The following is a 22,554-nucleotide window of genomic DNA, read 5'->3' on the forward strand; positions in this document are numbered from 1 at the left end:
CTCCGTTTTGGCCACATTTTTAATCGGCGCTTTGCTCGTAGCGTGATTTTATATAGCATATAGCCTTCCTCGTTAAACGGGCTTTTCAACACAAAATTAATTTTTCAATTCTAACCATTAGTTCGTCAGTAGGTAAGGCGTAAAGTACGAAATTACCTTTAACGGGCGAGCAAAAGTAGTTTAATGATGTCACGGCGTTAGACGCGAGCTGATCACCGCGCGCTCACGTTAAAATTCTATATCTCGGGAATTAATTAACGTATCGAAATGATTCTTTCATGAGTATTTTTTTATTTTCAACGGAGAATACAGAAAGCTAACATTTAAAAATAGTGAACATTATCCATTATACAACCACAGTGTGGGGACTGGCTGCAATTTTTATCCAATAAAAAAAATGATAAATTGATGACAACATGATTTAAAAAAATCTTAATCTTCAGATGAAGTCGTAATCTACTATATAAAAATAAGTCGGGTTTTCCTTCCTGACGCTATAACTCCAGAACGGACGAACCGATTTCCACAATTTTGCATTTGTTGGAAAGGTCTCGGGCTGCGTGAGGTTTATAGCAAAGGAAATTCAGGAAAAGGTAGAAGTTGGGTAGGGGTAGGGTAGGGTAGGGTAAGGGTAGAGTTGGGTAGGGGTAGTTAAAAGTTTACATCGAGTTTCACGCGGACGAAGTCGCGGGCGTCCGCTAGTATTTTATGTATTAAATAACGCCTTTTGAAACACATTACAGCATATTATTTTCTAAATCATTATGAATTTATATTTTTTAGGGGGACTACTCAATAATTAAGGTGATTTTACGGGTTTTTGACACGAACTTTAGGGATAAATATTTTTGGGAGTTGGTAACATTGGCTTGTTTTTGTAATTTTGTGTGCTAGTGTTCGGAGTAAATAAAATATCTATTATTTGTTACTGTGCTCAATTTATTTTAAAATACAGTTTATCAGTGATATTTGAGTGGATTGAATTGTTTTATAACGATGTCTTCTATGGATTCTGACTTCTAGCAGTGAATTAAAGTGTTTCTGTGCCCTTTCTAGGACGATCAGTGAAGTGACGCGCCATTGTTGTACACAAGCCAAGTACGAGCTAAAAATAAAACTCTAAAGCTTTTACAGCAATTTATAAACACACCAACTTTTTCTTATTTGTAATGTACCCGCATCTCACCAGCGCGGCAGAAGAACAGAGGACAAACTTGATACCGAGTGTGAAGCTTCTTCATTCAAAGAGGAAAGGCATATTTATACACCCCTCTGCTATGTACAGAAGTAGTGCACCGTGCACGAATATATGCGCAACAACACCGAACAATTTGAGAGGGTAAATATCGGCATCGGAAGTTTGTAAAGATGAAACTCTTAGAAAGTGGACATCTCGAAGCGCTGAGCAGCGCCCTGTCTATCCTGAACGGGGACAGCGCTGTTCAAGGCCGAGTGGAGAGCTACAGCTGCAAAATGGCGGGAGCAGAGAAAGCCTTCTACAAGCGCTTCACGGCAGATGGAGAAACCACTCACAATCTTCAAGCTTTGTCACCTCCGGAAGGCATGTTGTATAGGTAAGTCATCAGGTACATTGTATTGCAGAAGAAAAACGACAATTAGTTACACTAGCATTATTTATTTTATTTGCACAAAGTTGTAATTAATAAATATCCTCAAAAAATTTACTGGTTTTTGTTGCAATTTTGTAATGAGCGGTTACAAGCTTTGTTGCTTAACATTACTTGATTGCATTTGTCTGCCGAAAAGAGGTAAAGACACTATATTTTTTATATTTCATGAAAGCCACTAAATCATGACTGTAATTTATCAAAAGTCATTAAAAGCATTACTCATATTTATTACACACAGTTTTCAGTATTAAGAAGAGTCTGAGTTTCAGTCAGGCATTTATATCTATTTTTTGACACACCATATTCTAAGAACAAAGATGTTTTGAAGGTTGCAGCTATACTTAAGAATGAGGCTACATTAAATTATCATTTTGAGTCAAATCTTAGCATTTCACCCACAATTTCAATCCATCAAGGTTCAATGTGTGGTTGCTGGGTCCACTGTGTGGCAGAGAGAAAAAGTGAGAAGAGCCTGAGACTTATGGTGATTCTAAACGGGTTAAGAATCACCATAAGTCTCATCCCTTCTCTGTTTATGTTGTCCCCCTGTCCAACCAAATTTAGTAAGATCCTACTAGAGCAGCCTGTTCTTATATATAACTGACTATGACCTGACTAGTAACATCTCCTTTATCCCATCCTAACAACAAAGACAGATATGGCTTATTGATGTTGGTGGATAAAATAGGTGTAAAGGTCTGTAATTTAATATTTCATTGTTATTATAATTTTTAATCTTGCAGCCGAAGCCTGTCAGGTGATGAAGAAGGAGTACTCTGTGATACAATATCTCGGAAAACTTTATTCTATTTGATTGCCACACTGAATGCTGCCTTTCCAGATTATGACTTTTCAATGGCCAAGGTAATTATCCTCTTATCATCAAATGTATCATATCATTAATGAGAAAAAATAAATGATAAAACCTTGTTTACTTTGTTATTTTATCATAATAGGTATGAAATGTATTGTGATTTATAATCACACTTACTCACTATTGTTTTTGTCCTTTTGTTTCATAATATCTTTTTTTTTTTTAAAACAACTGTGTGTTGACAACTCTGGAGCACAAGGCCTTTTGTATCTCTGTATATCATAGTCTGGATTATTATTATTCTTTGAAAGTTAGCCCCTGACTACAATCTCACCTGATGGTACGTCATGATGCAATCTAAGATGAAAGCGGGCTAACTTGTTAAGAGGAGGATGAAACTCTAGACTGCTTTTAGTTTTCACACACCATCGTAACGGAATGCTAAATCGCTTGGCAGTATGTCCTTGCTAGTAGGTGCCTAGCCACAACTGAAGCATCCCGCCAGCCAAACCTAGACCTATTTTTAGGAATCCTCAATTAATCCATCCGTTGATTGAACCCAGGACCTCTGTCTAGTAAATCCACCGCTCAATCCACTAAGCCATGGAGGCCGGGCTTTTTGTTTTCATTTTGACTTTTTCAATAACATGGTCAATTAATTTATACAGAGCAGTGAATTCAGTGCGGAACCATCTCTGAGTTGGGTGCAAGGTGCTGTGGATGCAGCCCTGTCTGCTGTAGGCGGGATGAGGTGGCGGCAACTCAGACCAGCTCTGTGGGCTGCTATAGATGAAGAGGTGCTCTTGCCAGAGTGCCGTATATACAGCTACAACCCAGACCTGGCCAGTGACCCATTTGGAGAGCCTGGCTGTCTATGGACGTTCAACTACTTCTTTTACAACAAGAAGCTGAAACGCATTGTCTTCGTCACATGTAGAGCGATGAGGTATGTTTGAAATGACTGAAACTATTTTTCTATAACTGACTGATTTATCCAGTTCATAGCTCTGCTATGGATTATGAAGTTAGAAACTTCCATGATCTCAGGATTCATAAACTATTTCGATGCTAGTATGACATAATACGTTAACATGCATTAGTTAATTTTTAAATCCTCTCTCCTTGGATGTTTTAGGGTTAGACTCAGCATATGACTCCTATGTAGGTAAATAGGCTTGGGGTTAACCAATCACAGTCACCTGTAAGAGTTAACGTGCTGTCAGGTATACAGATGTGAACTGTAGAATATTCATCTCCAGACTACTACTTGGAAAGAAGAAAACCCACTAATATACCTTAGGGCGACTGATTACTTGAATACAGGAGCAAACAAACTGTAGTTTTGTCACTTCTTCTTCTTCTTAAGGTGCCTCTCCGACTAGCGAAGGTTGGCAGTCGGATTCTTGAACTCGTCTCTATCCTTCGCGAGGCGAAATAATTGTGCGGCGCTCGCGATCCCGGTCCACTCTCTGATGTTTCTCAGCCAAGACTTCTTTCTGCGACCAACGCCTCTTCTACCAGCAACCTTTCCCATCAAGATGAGCTGTAGAAGCTCGTATCTCTCGTGTCGTAGCAGGTGCCCTAGATACGCGACTTTTCTCGTCTTGACGGTCTGCAAAAGTTCACGCTTCTGATTGACGCGTCGAAGAACTTCGGCATTCGTCACTCGTCAGTGACGAAGTTTTGTCACAGAACATAGAAAATTCTAGAGCTAACACTTTGGTAATGGAGAGCAGGGGGCTGGGTCCGTGGACTCTATATGAAGATGTATGCTAACATGTGTTTTTATTAACTCTGTGGTAGCCACACAGCCATAATGATTAGACCACGACAACAGACAAAGCATTGATGTTTATCAAATAAATTTGTTTCAGCCCTGTGTGTGCTGACTCTGGCGTGGACTTTGCTATGGACGAAGATGAGGAGTATAACTGAAGATTATTTTTTATTTCTCTTATTTTTCAATATAATTTCATTAATATTTTTCTTATATTGCTATTATAGATTATAGATGCAACACGTAATTAATCAAGAATAACATAACACAAAAAAAGAAAAAAAAAATGTCTTAAGATTATTGTAGTGTTAACAGAAGCGACGGTCAGTCTAGATAATATTTGTTTAATGTCTAATGACCAACATTAATGTTAATGTCTTTTTCGTTATGGTGTTTCTGTAGGTACTCTTTACATTAAATATTCATATATATGTTTTTGTCATAGATTTAAGGAAAACATTATTTCACTTTTCTCAACTCACTTTTGAACAATATTAACACAATAGAAGCTATATTCAACATTAAAAATATGCCTGTATATATTAATGTTTATAAAAATAAATAGATTATTAACAAAAGGCAAATACAAAATAAATTAATATAAATAAATAAGTGTGAAAAAGCGTCACTCTATTGTTATATGTATTATCATTAATATTATATTTTTGAGGTACTGGAAAGTTATATATCTTTATTAAATATTAATTACTTGACAATTATAAAATTAGTTTAATATATTCGTCACAAAATGTTTAAAAGAATAAAAAAAAAATGTCATTTTGAAAAGAGACTATTTATACAATGTGTTTCTTCAAAATTAGTCTATGACGAACAGATCATATCATTTTAAATTGTTCATAAAATGTAATTGGTATTGTTTGTTCCGCCTTATCCCTTTCTGTTCAATAACTGACTTAGTATTATGATAGAAATAACTTCTGTAGGTACATAGGAAGATGTTTTTTATTTTTTAAAATATTTAATCTATGCAAACAAAACTTTATATTGAAGGATCTCTGCACAAAATTTTTTTTAGATATCTAAGATATAAGTGATTTTGTACAGCTCAATAGTGAGGTGTTATACCTAGAGTATAATATTATGTCGTATTTTTTTAATTATAAGGGCCGATTTCACCTCGTCTAAAGTTTTTGATAGTCTTAAGACTGTTGTTCATGTCACTTTCTTGCTTATGGTCAAATGACAAAGACTACATTTTTGGAATTCACTAATGTCATGTTTTTTTAACAATATTACTACAAGAATTGGTCTTTGTGGTGTAGGATTCAAGTTTTTATAGCACTGATCAGACTATATGCTAACTTCGTCATTTTCACTAAATAAAAGCCATTGCATAGTTTTCCATAGAAAACGTAAATAGGCTTTGTTAACTTTTTTTTAAAAGGCTAAGTTAGTTAATAACCCCAGCAGATACAAAATGTCATTATCTCCAGGCTGGAAATAACATCTCACTGAGTTCAAGTTGGTTTATAACTATTAACTCACATTGTTGAAAACGAAATGTTAAAGTTTAAGATTTCTGAAAAACTAATCTTTTGATTGTATTTTACCTTATAGCATAGCAGGATGTTTACAACTTGAGTATTTATGTAATTGAAAAAAAAAACAGCGCAAAAACATAGCATCTAATATGCAATTCCCATACACTTTCACGTGTTCTTTCAGGGTTGCCATAGTAAAATAGTTAAAAAATTTGCTTTTCATTTCAATTTATAAACATCCTGTATTTCTATGGGACAAAAAAAGTACACTGAAGGTGATTTTTTTATATCTATATGAAAATAATTGAAAAATTATAAAATGACAGTTTTACTATAATTTTCTAATTATTTTTCATTTTTGGAGTTTTCCACAAAAAGTAGAAACTATTGACAATACAATAAAATATTGAAAAAATATTGTTGCTACCTTCTTTTCGTCTGAACTATTAATAATAATTGACTTTATGATTTTAACTGCATAAATATTATTTTCAAAATAATAACCTTCATTGTAAAGTAAAACAATTAATTTCGCGATAGAATGGCAACCCTATTCTTCGTATATATGAATCAAGTTTAACAATAGATAATTGTATGATAATTCGAGATTTCCACGTTTTTCCTTATAACATTGATGTAACAATCTCAAGTAATTTTCTCAAGATGGCTTCAACTTAGGGTGCATTCTAGCCACAATAATACACCACTATATACACTGTTGTGGTTGTGCTTTACAACAGGTGCTTGGGTTCGATTCCCAGCTTCATTTTATATTCATTGATCTGCTCTGGTAGGTAGGCTTCGGCCGTGGCTGTGCCAATCACCATCGATACATCGTGACATCGATTTAGGTTATGCCACCATACTAATTTCCATAAACCGGTGCCCTATTCAAATAAAACGAAACGATGGCTAAATAGGCTAGTTGACACTTTTTTTAAATGGTCTTAAATAGTTAATTTTTTGGGACGTTTACGTTTACGACGATTACATGAAAATATAAGTTTTTATATATGTTTTTGACAATACGAACCAAAACGCCTGTCGGCCATGACAGTCTATATTCAACTGTTTCATGACGTCACTACAATAAATCCCATACAAATGGAGCGTTTGACAAAAATATTAGTTAACAATTAGTTCTACGTTTAGTACATCAAGGGTGTTAGTGACGTCACAAAATGGACGACAGCGTTTTTGACGTTTAGGAAATTTGAAAATAATACGTGATATTATGTACTACATGAAATTAATATTGATTATATTAAGATAGGAGTCAACTACCCTATTGAACGCACCCTTGTTGAAGTGTTAGGCCTGCGCAATTCAAGACGGGCTCAACTCATTGCTAAAATTATTTTTGTGATTCACGTAAAAGTTTATAGGACAATTTTCGAACGTAATGCGTTGAGACGCGGCCCCTCGTGAAGTGTGCAAGCCTTGATAGATTACCGGATACGATTGTTTCATGTGTCAATAAGTGATTTTTTTTATTAAATATCTTGAAGAATATATATAAAAAAAAATAGCAAAAATATTTGTGTAGCGTAAATAAGTATAGGTACTTGTATTTAATAGATTTATTGTTTTACCGACTTGTGTCTATAATAGCATAGTAAACAAAAGGTGGTTGTAGGACATTGTTAAATTTGTCACTAAAATCCGTTTCGCACGGGCGTCTTATTATTGTCCTAACTATAAAAAAATCATTCAATAAAATTTTAATTAACAAAAATTGTTTTTTTTTTGTTAGTAGGTAAATACTTACTACAACTCTATCTACACACCAGATCCTATTGTGAATCTAAGAAAATAGTTCTGCCACTGTCATGTAATGAGGACCATTGTAGCGCGAGTGCTACAATGGCTAATTACGTGCAGTTGCATACAATACTTTTTCTAATAGCATGAACATGGTAAAAGAAATAAAAGAATTAACAAAACTTGGTAAATCTTAATATATAAATGCGAAAGGTTCATCACAAAATCTCAAAAACCGCTTCATGTACAAAGCTGAAATTCGGCAGGAAGGAAGGTAGTTTATAGTTAGTAAATATCCACTAAGAACGGATTTTGCGATAAGGCCAGATAGAAGAGGGCTAAACGACGTCGGTATACTTATGATATAAGTGCGGTAAGTTGAAAATTACAGTCGAGGCGATATTGCAGCTCGAGCCAAAGGCGAGAGCTATGGTAAGAAAGCAGAGGCTGTAATTATCAAAGCGCACGTATGTCATACGACGTTTAATAACACATTTGCGAGGAAACACCAATGTTTTATAAAAAAAAAGAGCCGTCACGGGACGCCTGGCAGATGTGAAAAATCGACATTATTTCGTAAATTGACTTAACAGATGAGTGGATATACCATCATATAGCGATATACGCCAGAAATCGGTTTCACATCAAAAGATTTTCTCTAGTGCTGGTATTAGTAATCGAAGATATGACGCGCATGCCTAGAAGATGCCTCTTAACTCTAACTCTTCACTTTTCAAAAACCAAAAACCTAAAACTTCGGGAGATAATTTTAGAAATAAAAAACATTGCTTTTTTCAGAAAAATATAATAATTAAACAATCAAAATATAATCTTTATCGAACTATACAACAGTATAAAGGGATTCTTAAAAAGAACTTACATTAAGTAAATAACCAAATTTTTTTTTCAAAATCTATTTACATTACGCGCACCATTTATGTACAATTCTACATCGCAATCACGCACTTACTATGTCAACATGATATTTAATTAGAAATTGTCATTTAAATATGTTTTTGAAAATTGTAACTGTCGCAAAAGTAACCAAAACCATCTGGATGGACCTAGCACTTCAGCACCATCGATCTCCTATTAAAAAGTGGATGCACAATCAGCGACCAAAAAACGTCCCCGCTCAATGAGTGCTAAGCACAACTTCTTGGTACTCAATTCAAGTAATCGCATTTGCAAATACAACCTTAAATTCAAGCGTTAAGGTTGAATTTGCTCTGAATTTGGGATTTTATTGAATATTGGACTATATTTAAAGGCCTTTAGGTATTATTGTCTTTAACTCTAAAACTGTCAAAGCAAAATTGGCCTGTTTTAAGTGAAATTTTCTATATGATTGTGCGTCCTTTTATTATAAGAGGTCAATGTTCAGCGCATACAATTATTTGATTTCAATTTATGTATATAAGTAGATAGATAACTAAATACTAAAGACTTTGTATCACAACAGCGCTCTTGGATATTTTTAAAATAAAATAATATATTAAATACATAGTAACTTTCAATATAAATAATTCGTTTCAAATAAACAGAACCCATCTAGCAATCGCTTTAAAGAAATTAATCATTCCTACAAGTATTTTTACAAAATTCACGTCATAAAATTAATGACGTGTAATGTTTTGATAAAAATAATTCTCTCAAAAACCATTAAGAAATCCAGTATAATTATATGTATTTATGATAAAGTGTAACAAAGCAGTTATTTAAAAAAACAAATCAAATAGATAAATATAAATTGCAATCATTTTATATTTACATACATTTTATAGGCACAATTTAGGTTATATGGAGCCCAAAAAAAGTGTTTATTTTCTGGTTACCTAGGTACCTGATAATAATCACTCTTTTTTGGGCTCCATAACTTCCCACCACCATAACTTTCAAAACCGACATTCTGAGATATGGGGTTAGAAACCAAACTTACTGTACCATTCCGAGTGATATTTGCTGTAATTTAATAAATATATCGAGGATTGTATTACAGTCGCGTTTTGAGTTCTAAATCAATGGAGGGACAAAATCAAAAATCCTATCAAATACGTAATTCGATGGGATTTTTGACAAACTAATATTTTTTTTGATGTTGTAAGATTAAATATAAAAATATGATCTTTTGGCGGATAATCAAAGCAACAAGTGCTGATTTATATTCGTGTAAAAGTATTTTCGGGAGTCTAAAATGCCTCACGCCTTTTTCACGGAAAAAAAACTATAATTCGAAGATTTTTGTGTCTATGGCCAGCCGCCATTTTGTTCTTTTTTCACTAATGCGTCCGCATGGTGTGTCGGTTCCTTTATAAATCAGTACTCACGTCGTTATCAAACAATATCTACATTTTGATAACGTTTCATCAAAATCACTTTGTGCTCAAACCCAAAGATTTAGATGGGTTTCATAACACAATTTTCCCTTTTAATAAACAAAATGTCGGCCACATCTTCCCCCTTTTCCATGTTTTCGGAGCGCGAGGCTGAAATAAGTAAGTAATGGCCCGAATAGCCCCTCCACTACTAAAGTGTTTTACAGATAGCATGGTGCGGGTAACAGTACGTTTCGCTCTTGAAAGTTGGCCGCGTTTCGCGATAATAGTACGTATTATGGACTTCATAAGGCAACTGTCACCGTACCCATGCTACCTTAAAACCACTTTACTCCTGTACACATTGCGTTGTGTGCACATTCGGCCTCTAAATTGATTTTATATACACTTGCACATTAACTAACACGTTTACAATATTTCTCTGTATTATAGCTATCTAGTATTTTAATATTACATTCATAATTATTATATTCTTTGCAATGTTACAAAACGTCTTATAATAATTAATTATACATACATTGTGTTAAACAAACACATTTTATTGAAAATAAAATACACAAATTACTTTTTCAGGACAGTTACGATTTCATAGAAATCTCCTTCCTTGATAGCATGCCAGCGAGAGCGAGAGGCGTTTGTTATAGACCATAGAGATTTTAAAAACAAGGCAACAGAAATGTTGAGTTGAGTCCGGCCGCTCAGAGATTGCGTTTCTGACAGGTCGCGATCGAACAGGCGATGTAACTTCAAACTGGCGTACATGATTGTTGAACTGCGCTGTTTCAAGTTTATGCCAACTGTTTGTCTTTGTAGTGATGAGACAAATGAATGTGGCAATTGTATTAAATATGTGTCCCATTCGATCGATCGATACCTATTAGAGTGGCGTCCAATATTTATGCAATCACAGTGGGGTGCACAAGGTTTTTAGCTAGGGTATTCACTATAGGTAAAAATTGTACAAAATGGAAAATTCCTGCTCCAATACAGGAAGCTAATGAATCCTCAGGGTATGGACTGCGTTTATGCATCTATAACGTGCACGCCAACCCTAAAATATTTAATATTTTGTATTGCTTAGTGCAATGGAGAGAAGAATGCCAAATATAAGAAGATCAGACAGAATAAACAATATGACTATAAGAAAACGTACTAAAATAGAGGATTTCACAACAAGGATAAGGAATCTTAAATGGAAATGGACAGGCCATATAATAAAAGGTACTGAGAAATGAAAAAAAAATAATGTATATTGCTACCCAAGAAACAGCAAAAGGAATCGAGGCAGACACTTCCGAAGATGGGAGGACGAAATTAAGGATGTGGACAAGGAAGGAGGGGAGGCGTGGACAAGGAAGGCATTGAACCGACCTAAATGGAGGAGGCCTTTGCCAAAGTTGGGGAAACAGACAAAGTTGCTGGTGTCACCTTAGAATTAGAAACTATATAAAATATGTACTAAATTGTCTGAATAAAGACTATTATTATTTTTATAGCTTAGTGCTTACCCTAATCGAAAACACCATGCACGCCACTACCATTACCCTGTTATAAGATATCTATGGTTTAAACCAACGCTATGAAGAGTCTCCAAACATATAACAGAAAAAAAAAATTAAACATTAAGACTCACAGGTATTGAATCGATGAGTAGATTGGCTGGTGCATAATAGTAGGGGAGCCGAAGAGGAGATTTTTGTAGTTACTCGAGCGCAGCAGATAAACATAAGGAAGTATAGCTTGCACGTTGTTCAGTATCTCCAACAAGTAACCCTTAATATTGGTGCATGCATTTAGGGCAACCAAAAAAAAACTGACGTCAGAAATACTAAACCAGCACGTCAGATTAGGTTAAGGTAGGTGAGTTGATAGCTAAAAGGTGTTCATTTCGAAAACCTAACGATTTGAGCGTAACGTAATGGAATGGGAGGGTTCCAAAGTTACAAAATAAAACCCTTATATTTTTGTTATCGCGCCACGATATCGGTTAATTTTTTACTTATTTTGAATAAAATAATCTACTGAATAATGTTTTCTGATGATTTCAGTAAGCCAAAGTAATAAAAACAGTCTTTAAAGTCTGTAGTTTTTTTTCCCCACCGCTGAACGCGAAAAAAGTATATAACCATTTATTCTTTCTATCATCTAATCTACCAAATCTAATCGATTCCAATGACGCTGTAGTAACTGCAACTTTAGCATCCCGGGCTCTCCTATTATAATGACCATAGGGCCTACAGTCGCTATTATGGGAGTGCTATTTTTTCTCTCATTAAGTTTTACTAACATTTAACCATCTCATCCCATCCACGCTGACACATAAAATAAAATATTCTTATAAAACATTGAAAAATAAATTAAAATATGTACTTATAGATACTTTGTAAATGTAGGTAGTTACAGTACTTGAACTACTCGCTCAAATAGACAGCAGAAATAATATCGTTAACAGGTAACAAGTACCCTTCCAAATTGCCAACCATATATAATTTAACGTAAATCTATGTATTATAAATAAAAGAAATAAATCATTTCAACATTTGTTTCTACAAATTCACGTCATGAAAGTATTCATGATGTGTAAATTCATGACGTGAATTTTGTATAAATAAACATATGTATTTATAATTAAGTTGCAGCAATGTTTCAGCAATTGTAAACAAAATTATAATTTTTCTAACAAACATTTTTCAAGTTAAAAATAATTTTGAAAATAGATAACTAAATGGATTGATAGAAACCATCGCTACGTCGCGGGATACTCCCTGTAGCCATGTGGCACGTCGATTCTCTTACTACGATCGCTAACGCTTCGAAAACTAGAAAAATGTATGGGAATGACATTTGCTATCGACAGGTTACGCGAACAAGATTTGCCATTCCCATACATTTTTCTAGTTTACGAAGCGTTTGCGATCGTAGAAAGAGAATCGACGTGCCACTTGGTTACAGGGGCGGCACCTTAGGCAGGTTTAATGTTTCGAGTTTAGACTAATTAGCTATATAGCTAACTAGCTATCTAACTAATACAGGTCACGTTGTTCTTAACATGACCTATCTCTCAACTTGGTCTATGGTCTATGTGGTCGTTTATGGTTCTCGACATAGACAACAACGCCCTCACAGGGCGTTTGAGACTTGGGGACAGTATAGAATCAATATAAATGTAGTGGCCCTTGAGATGGTATGTGGACAGAAGCAAATTAAGAAAATGTTGCGAAACATGTAAGTTAATTCAATTATTTTTTTCATTCACATTAGATTAAATTATATGAAAAATTATTATTTTTGATCCGAATGAAAAATTATAATATTGATAATGTTAATTTCGTAAACAACACAACACAGTTTGACTTGGGCAAGGCCAAGAAATTATGATTGTAACAAACTTTCAAAAACCGATTATTTTAAAACATCCAGTATTTTCAAACACCTACCTATTCGCCGCGATGCCGCTATCCGGTCCATTTGAGGCAAAACTAGGTCAAAGTACAATGACTTACGAAACAGAATTAAACAGGATGTTTAAATTTTGACAAAAATTAAATTTCCTTTTTTGCTAGCGTGTGCATTAGCTTGAAGTCAATTTTAATATTGTTAAGGGGTTTCTTGTATTGGACTAATAAATGTCGGGGCGGCTTACAGACGGTGATATTAGCACAGTGTATGTGGTAATGTGTGAGGACCGCATTAATAAGTGTTACCAGTATCTGAAGACACACTGTGACGTCACAGCACGGAGTTAGCTGCGCTTGTCGGCGGGCGCGTGCGCGTCGTCGGGCGGCGCGGGCGCGGGCGCGGCGGCGGGCGCTGGCGCGGGCGGCGGCGTGCGCAGCTTGGCGCGCGGGCGCCACGCGTCCAGCAGCGCCTCCACACGCTCGTCGGTGGGCCCCCAGCGCGCGAAGCCGGCCGCGTTCTGCAGCCACACCACCACCGTGCCGCCGCCCCAGCGGAAGTACACCTCGTTCCTAAACACGGAAAATCGACACTATTTATTATTGACTAGCTGACACCGCTCGGTTTCACCCGTGTGGTTCCCGTTCGCGTAGGAATAGCTATAGGGATAATGTATAGCCTATAGCCTTCCTCGCTCTGAGACCAATAAAAAAATGGACCTGTTTCGCACCCAAATTCACCAACAAAAAAGTCTGTCGTTTCTTGAGGGGGACGAGGTAAACTCACACATCGAAAACATTTAACACCATTAAGTATATTCTGTGTCCATACACTACACACAACTACATAATTGACTCGCAATACACACACGCGTAATTTTTACACAGACTAACCAACATATCGCTTAGACTATCCACATAATAATTATACATATATAAGAAGTTCCATTACTTGACCGATTTTTTGCTGTTCCGTCAAAAGAATCAATTCTTTTTAGAAATCGTTTTTATTACAAATTTGATAAAATTATGGTAGAAATACTTACAAAAGTCTTACTCCATCTTTTACTAAACTACAAGTTTTTGGCCGTTTTTTTATGCCATTCTACTATACAAACCGGCCATTTTAGGGAGCTCTTTACACGACGAAAACGATTACAACAATGAAACATCGATTCTATAGCAACAGTACGCGTTAGATCGTTGATTCTTGATCTTTGGTAACAGAGCCATGGAGTCCATTTGGATGAACCCAGCACCGTGCAGGTGATACAGACAGGCACCGGGTAGAGAGAAAAACTCCGAGCAGAGTCCCGGACTTGTTACTACAGGATGTAGGATTAAGGAATGGCTGGACGATCGAACGATTTTAACTTGATCGACGAATAGCGTTGGAATAGTCTCATAGCGTTATTATTGGTAGACATTTGACTATTTCTCCTCACAAATGAATGAATGTCGCATGTTAGGCAGGGGGCAGCTGCCCCCCCCCCCCCCCCGCTCTGGTAGAGCCGTCATGCATCCAGTTGTGATCGCTCAGCATGCTTTAAATACCTTTAGACACACTTTTGCCTGTGAATGTGTATTGCAATGAAGAGTATTATCCTCGGACATAGTTTGTTTTGTTTTTGTTTTTCAAAATTCTTTATTATATAGAAATATTATTCACAAGCATGTTATATACAAATAACATACAGTTAACATAACACTAGATCCTCGGACATAGTAATGTTTTCCGTGTGGTCTAAATTGCCCGTTTGCTGTATAAATACCAACATGAACAATGGTTTAATATATATATATATATTTATGAAAAATAAAGAAATTCTCACTTTGGAAGGACATGCTGGAAGCCGTGGCGGTACTCGTGTTCGAACGCTGGTATCACAACCTGGAACATAATACGGTAGTTGATTCATATCTAATTTAATATAAACAATATTAGTTTCGTGTAGTACATAGAAAACTTAATTAAATAAAAATAAAGTTTAAAAACTATAGCCCGATTACTTAAAAAACACACAAAACACAAAAATATTCAAATCAAAATAAATAATGCATGGGTCCAAAAATGGTCACTTTAGAAACGTGGTTTCTTGTTTTGCTCTTTTAAGACCCTTTTTACATAGTCGGGTTTATGGTTTTAAACTTTATTTTCATATAATACTTTTCCGTTTCCTAATAGGTCCTACACTAGCCGTGGAATATCGTCGCATTCTGATATGTTCGACTAGCACGCGCGACCTTTACTATTCCATTTTAAAGATATATTTTAACTTAAACAGTATAATTAAGGCGTTTTTTATGTCTTAATTTGTATTATAATCTTTTGACACCTCATTCATTAAAATCGATTCAGTAGTTTAGTCGCTACGGTGGAACATACATACATAGACCGCCAAAATCATTACCCTTCCTTTCGTCTTCGTCGCAGTCGGGTAAAATCCATATCTTTATAATACAGGGGTATACCTGGGTCGACGTTATATTGGTGGGTGGGGTGGTGGGGTGGTGGGGTCGTACGTCAGGCCTACACTACCTGTTTCCTCTTGAAGTGGCTGGCCTGCAGCTTGTGCAGCGCGTGCGCGTGGCGGTCGGCCCACTCGGGCAGCACCACCACGAAGCTGAGCGGCTCGGCGGAGTCCTGCAGCAGGCGCTCCATGTGCCGCAGCGCCGCCGCCAGCAGCTCCTCGCAGTACGGCGGGTGCGCCACCAGCGACCCCGCCACCGGCCGCAGCTCCAGGAACGGCCTGCGGACCGCACCACCTCACTGTCTTGATGGATAGCTCGACAGATTGTCTATTCTAAACATTGACCTCTTATAATAAGAGGACGCACAATCATGTAGAAAATTTCACTAAAAAACTGGTCAATTTTACTTTAATAGCTTTAATAGCCTTGATTTAATATTGCGCTAAAGGGCTAACTTGTAAAGAATAAAAAAAAAAAATAGCTAAACCGCAAGTCTCCTCTCAGAATGAGAATTCTAAGAGATGACCCGAGCTCAACAGTGATCAGAGTATGGGTTGTTATTGATGTATTCTTGGTATGGTCACTTTACAATTAAACTACTGAGTAACTAAGTATTGTGTATAACTAACTATTGAGTATTGTGTAAAGTAACTATTAAGTATTGAGTTAACTTTACAGTTAAACGATTGTATAGTGAGGCTTATATTGAGCAAATACTACAATGTAGAGAAATAAATATTTTTTTAGACATTGTAACCCCAGGTTGAGAGGCTTTGACCCAAAAAGTTTCATTATTATTATTATCTTACACTTAAGCCATTGACCTCTTTCAGTAAAAGGATGCACAATCATGTAGAAAATTTCACTTAACATCTGGCCAGTTTTACTTTGACAGTTTTAGAATTATTGGTAAAGAAAATGATACCTAAAGGCCTTTAAATATAGTCCAATATTCAATAAAATCCCAAATTCAGAGCAAATACAACCTTAAGGATTGAGTTTATTGTTGAATTTGCAAATGCGACTACTTGAATTGAGTGCCAAGAAGTTTAATCATGGCATGTACCTGTATAAATAAGTTTAAAATCATAAAGCTAAGAAGTTGTGTTTGGCACCCATTGAGTGGGGACGTTTTTTGGGGCTCTGATTGTGCATCCACTTTTTAATAGATCAATGATTCTAAAGTCAACATCTCCTGAGGAAACAATGCCGAGTGAATCAGTATTTCGTGGATGTTATCTGCAATTTTTTTAATTTTTTTTTATTCTTTTATTATTCCTGTAATCTGTTGTGAAACATTCAGCTGGATTTTAAGAATTTATATTAAAGCGTTTTAGGTGCAAAATCCAGTGATTTGCCCCAAATATAATATAATTTATTGTCTCTTTCATGACATCTAGCGGTGCGCGGTGTCTTAGCCTTTTAAGAGTTGCACAAAAAGCATACAAAAATTATGATATGTTTTTAAAAGGCAATACTGTTAGTTTATCACACTAAAATTCGATACGTTTTTCTATTTTGCTACAATGATAAAAATAATATGAAAAGAAAATATGTTACAAAATAACCAATTTTTTCATTGGGAAGTTTAGCTGGTACGTAGCCCACCAGGTGCATACAATCTAACTGATAGCTTGCAAAACCAAAGACACAGTGAGATTACCCCCGCGAGCCGAAGTAGGAGTCCGTGTCGGCGAAGGCGGAGCAGTACTGGCGGAAGTAGCAGTCGAGCGGGCTGGCGAAGCACTCGAAGCTGACGCCGAAGCAGCGCTGCAGGCACTCCAGCACGGGCACCGGCAGCGCCATCTGCGCCAGGTGCGCGTCCCCCGGCGCCGCGTGCGCCACGCCCGCCCACGCCGCGTACCGCCGCAGCACGCACCACACGCGCGACAGGAACTGCTCGAACTTCTTGTCGTCGAAGCAGCTGTAGCGGTACAGGTGCTCCTGCCACAGTCAGGTTAGACTCGTCAGTGTTGATAGCTCAGCACTTGTGAAACCACTGGGGCCTTAACATTATATAACAGAAGTTATACCCCATCAAACCCAGGTTTTTTATTAAAACAACAAAACATTATTAAAAATTGAAAAAAAATATTTACAATTGTTAAATTCATTACAAAGTCTCTTACTTATACTTCCGGTGAAAGCCGATCCAATGCATCTTTGTCATTAAGGAGTTCTTCTATTATTTAGTGTAGGAAATGGTATTACGAGACGAAAATGACGTCGCTCGATCTCGTGTTGGCTCGTGCCGACACTAGGTGACGTGACTTGTTTCCGTAAAGAGTACGGACCTAGAGAGGAGTAGCGATCGGTTGGCGGGAACGACTTGCGATATAAGACGCTCGTCGTACGGTCGGCTTAAGTATTCTCCCCTTTCTACCAATTAGTGGTTTTTAAATTCCACACACACCCTCCCGGGGCCTCCCACAAGCGAGAAAAAAACACCCTGAGAGGGTGTCGAAAGACCCCTCTCTTCCCGGAGCCTATCAGCTCTACTCAAAACGGCTCTACAAAGAGCCAATCCAAAGACGCAGCCATTTTCATGGCTGGCGAACGACCCCTCGCGCAGAAGGCTATGCCTTGGTCGCGACTCCACCCGGGCCCTAACGGGCCCGAGAGAAGAAAGCAACGGCTTCAGTATGCTCGTTGCGTTCGAGTCGTCCACATTTCTTGTTGTGTAATTCTTTAAGGGTTACTTGGGATAGGCGGGAGAGTGACTTGAGTGGAAAAGGGGAGTATTTGATAACTGTCAAAGACGTTTTTAACCCTACACACAGCGTTAGTGCGTGACTCCACTCAAGGTCATTCTCTTCCATTCTAGGGTCTTATTTTGGTTGCAGTTTGATTTGTTAATTAAGTTGTCGTGACAAATATTGTGAATGGCGTCAAACCTTTGTTTGACATTGGTTTTCTTATTTTTTAAATCCACTTCTGAAGCTTCTGCTAAAACTAGTTATTCATTCATTTAATACATTACTTAAAATGCATTGGTAGCTCCAAAACTGCATAATGGATCTTGTTATAAAGTTGTACACCCAACCCCAAGAAATATATACAGTATTGTGAAATGATGACAACTAAACAAATAACAAGTTTAATTTTTGCCACCATCCTTTCCAAAGAGGGAATTCCTCTCAATGACATATCCGACTGGAACTTACAAGTTTCTGCAGGTAGGTGGCGTTGAGCACCTGCGTCTCGCCCAGGTACCGCAGCAGCGCCTGGTCGCGGTCCAGGAAGTGCTCCACGAGCGGCGGCCGCGGCGCAGGCAGCGCGAACTGCACCGGGTAGCACCACACCTTGCGCAGCGCGGCCTGCTGCAGCGGCGCCGGCAGCTCCTGCGACACAAGCCTCTATAGCTCTACAGAGTAGGGAGAGATGTGATGTTACACCAGCCATCAATTCTGAGGGTATGGATTACAATCTGGTCATACATCTCCAACTTTTCAGTTATGTGCATTTGGAGAAATTAAATATCACTTGTCTCGGAGGAAAAACATCGCAAGGAGACTTGCATACCAGAGAATTTTTTTAATTCTCCACATGTGTTATGTCTGCCAATTTGCATTAATAGAATTAAATAAAAATTCTGACACATCATTTTTTCATGTTCGTATTACTAATACCAGTAAAGCAACCAATGACACGTCAACGTTCTTCTGCTGTCATTTTAGTACTATAACAGAAGCTACTGAGAAGCAGGGGGAAGTGACAAATCGAGGAAAGTGTGCACCATGCTGTGCCTGTGAGATTACACATGCCTGGTTAAGAGTTAATGATGTCATTGATAGGGGGCATGGTTCCATCCGCACCTGCTGGGCTATTGTTGTACCCACTCCAAAGACAGTATTTTCAGACTAGTTGGAGGGAAATGGGTATATCAAATTTAAAAAGGATGGCATTTTTTCCTTTTTTTTAATTTCATTCATTATGATCAAAAACTTGTAGAGGGAATGTAGCACATATAAATTCTATTTTCATTAGCTTAATTTACTAACAGCTATTACTTTCTTGGAGAGCCTTGATAGCCCAGTGGATATGACTTCTGCCTCTGATTCCAGGTGTGGGTTTGAATCCGGTCTGGGGCATGCACCTCCAACTTTTTAGTTGTGTGCATTATAAAAAATTATATATCATGTGTCTCAAACGGTGAGCCAAATATGGGTTGATATATTATTATTATTCGCAATTCAACGCGGGAATGCTGCCTGTGTGATGGGCACCCTACCAAGGGCGGCAAATTTTGAATATTTTTAGGTATTAGTTTTAATTTTAATTTATTTTAATTTTGTAGTTGTAGTTGTATTGATATTTCCTTATATTTTATTTTTATAATAAGTTTAGCCTATTTATGTACCTACTTGATTAATAAAAGTATATTTCTCATTTATTATTATTATTAATTTCCTATGAGAATCCAATTAGAATATAATCTATATATATATATATATATATATAGATTATATTCTAATATAAGAAAGTCGTGTTAGTTGCTCCACTTATAACTTAAGAACGGCTGAACCGATTTAGCTGAAAATTGGCGGGGAGGGGTTTAGAGCCAGGAGAAGGATATAAGATACTTTTTTTTATTTTATATACTTTTAGGGTAGGGGTAGGGTAGGGGTAGGGTAGAGGTAGTTGAAAGTTTACACCGAGTTTCACGCGGACGAAGTCGCGGGCGTCTGCTAGTATATTATAAATTATAAATGTTACCATGTACCTGTATTCCATTTTCTTTTAAGAGTATGCTGTGCTTTTCTCTTATTTTCCTAGCATATTCTGCTGACAAATGGTAGATCTTGAGGCAGATTCCTTCTACAGAAGCTTTAGCAGTTTCAGCCAAATGTGGCTGACATTGTCGCTGTGAAAAAAGATACTTCATTTAAAGATATTCATCTCAATTTACCTTTAACATAAAGATTTCAAAATCAAAATTGTTTACAAGAAGAAATAAATTTAAATAGACAATGAAATAGTGCTATTTAAATCTGATCAGTACAAAGATAAGAATATTTACTCTTAAGTGTGCAAGTCGATCTTGAAAATCATCATATGTGGCTCCAACTGTACGCCGCAACCATTGGAATGTATCTTCCGCATTCCACTTCACTACTTTACGACTCTCCGGCGAAGCATTCCTGGACTCTATCATCTTTTTAGCTGCCTCGGCATACCTTGACAGTTGTTTTCTGGCATCTCCAGTAAATTTTGGATGAGTTAATTTAATTGGTATGTCATTCATTATTTCCTCATACATGGACTGTGATATCTCCGGGAAGCAGTGGCTGGGCAAGAGTGGGTCAGATCCACCTTGATCGTTCACTTTTCTTTCCATTAACCACCTGTTGAAGGAATCTTTTGGCGCATCTATGCTTTCCCTTGTGTGACAAAGCTCCTGATAGCACTGCCTCAATTTATTAGCTAAAATAAATCGAAATCCTTCAATCTCGGGGTGCGGATGGGGGCAAATAGTCGGAGGTCGCTCGTAAATCACCACATTTGTGGGTACTTCAATGTCCCACGGTCCTGCAAGCACAAATTTCTTTGGTGGTGGGCCATTGTCTTCTGACGGGCGTCGTTTGCTCGCACTGGGAGTCACGTTGCCAGCATTTGGGGGCCCCGTGTGGCATATCCCCAGTGGATCTGTTATAGGATCAAAATCTCTTTTAACCGCTGGCAACTCCCACATTGACTCGCCCGATATTTTGTTCCAAAAGTACGGCCTGTTTTCTCGCCTCGACCAGTACTTCCGCCAACCTTGCTGCAGCAAATCAGGGTGCAGTTCAGCGGCGAGATGTGGCGCTAGAGGGGCCGGCGCGCCCGGTGTCTGCGGGGTCTCCGCGCTGCCGCCGGGCGACGACTGGATCTCTGGAGACGAGTCGCTCAGTGTCGGCGCGGTCTCCCACGATGAGGATCCAGCGACAACTTTATCCCGAACATCATTCATATCGACGGAGAGAGTATCGCTCTCTTTTCGATACTATCACAAAGTAACTTAAAAGAAAGCTTTCGGATGAATATTCTTCTATTTAATCTTGGCTTACAATTATTCTTTAAGCATAATGCATTTGTTGTTAATCATGATATTGTTACCGCCAAGAAATTTTACAAGGCAGAATTCAACAATGTCACTAAAATACATGACGAATGTTGTCGAACAACATATTCATAAGAGATTTTTAGTAAGAAATAATAAGAAAATTATCAAAATAATACAAGAATACTTAAACAATCGTATAATTTACGAAATAAATAGGCTGGCGTAGCTCCCCAAGCACCGCCATCCACAGATAAACTAAAAAATTAAAATTAAAAAAGCAAATCACAGATATAGAATGGTTGTTTTGATTTATCCTATTTATCAATAAAGTCTGAGTATGTGTATAGTGCGACTTAAAGACGCAAGAAAGTAGATAACGATTAGGTACTTGTACCGGTTCGTAAATCTATGATTTCCTTAGACCATTAAAAAGAATAGTCGAAGATGATTTTAGTAGTGGAGGACGGATCTACCGATTTCGCAGTATGATTTTCGATTCGATTCGACCAAAGATTACAGTGTATTATTGGAAATAGATAGGCTACTCGAACTTTTTTCAGAACGAATGTGATAGCGCCATCTAGTGACTAGATACGGTATTTTTAGTATAGTAAAAAGTATAAAAATATTAATGCATATTTTTTGTAAAGGAGAGACATTTTTGATTTTGTAATAGTTGAAGAAACCAATTGAGAAAAACAAAAAAAAAAGACAAAAAGTTTTCCTTTGTTACCCCCGGGCTCGAACTCAGGATTATTATATTGTACCTTTGTTATGCACCACTAGGCCAAATGACTATGTGAAAATTCGTTGAAATTAATGT

The 22,554-nt window shown here is 37.1% G+C and overlaps 2 protein-coding genes across 2 annotated transcripts; one reads left to right on the forward strand and one right to left on the reverse strand.

Annotated features, from left to right (window-relative positions):
- Window positions 1-852: 852 nt before the first annotated feature.
- On the forward strand, window positions 853-5,967 carry LOC112052229 (repressor of RNA polymerase III transcription MAF1 homolog). Its single transcript, XM_052890586.1, has 4 exons — window positions 853-1,574; window positions 2,375-2,495; window positions 3,114-3,391; window positions 4,320-5,967. The coding sequence occupies exons 1-4, from the start codon at window positions 1,369-1,371 to the stop codon at window positions 4,378-4,380; spliced, it is 666 nt and encodes a 221-aa protein (XP_052746546.1). The 5' UTR covers window positions 853-1,368; the 3' UTR covers window positions 4,381-5,967.
- A 2,394-nt stretch (window positions 5,968-8,361) lies between these two features.
- Window positions 8,362-21,990, reverse strand: LOC112055559 (mRNA (2'-O-methyladenosine-N(6)-)-methyltransferase). Its single transcript, XM_052890579.1, has 7 exons — window positions 20,709-21,990; window positions 20,412-20,552; window positions 18,853-19,029; window positions 17,352-17,632; window positions 15,756-15,966; window positions 15,049-15,107; window positions 8,362-13,789 (listed from the first exon to the last, which is right to left on the reverse strand). Exons 1-7 carry the CDS (start codon window positions 21,636-21,638, stop codon window positions 13,564-13,566), a joined length of 2,025 nt encoding a protein of 674 aa, XP_052746539.1. The 5' UTR covers window positions 21,639-21,990; the 3' UTR covers window positions 8,362-13,563.
- Between the last annotated feature and the right edge of the window lie 564 nt (window positions 21,991-22,554).

This window comes from Bicyclus anynana, chromosome 3 (assembly GCF_947172395.1).
Source record: "Bicyclus anynana chromosome 3, ilBicAnyn1.1, whole genome shotgun sequence".
Lineage (NCBI taxonomy): Eukaryota > Metazoa > Arthropoda > Insecta > Lepidoptera > Nymphalidae > Bicyclus > Bicyclus anynana.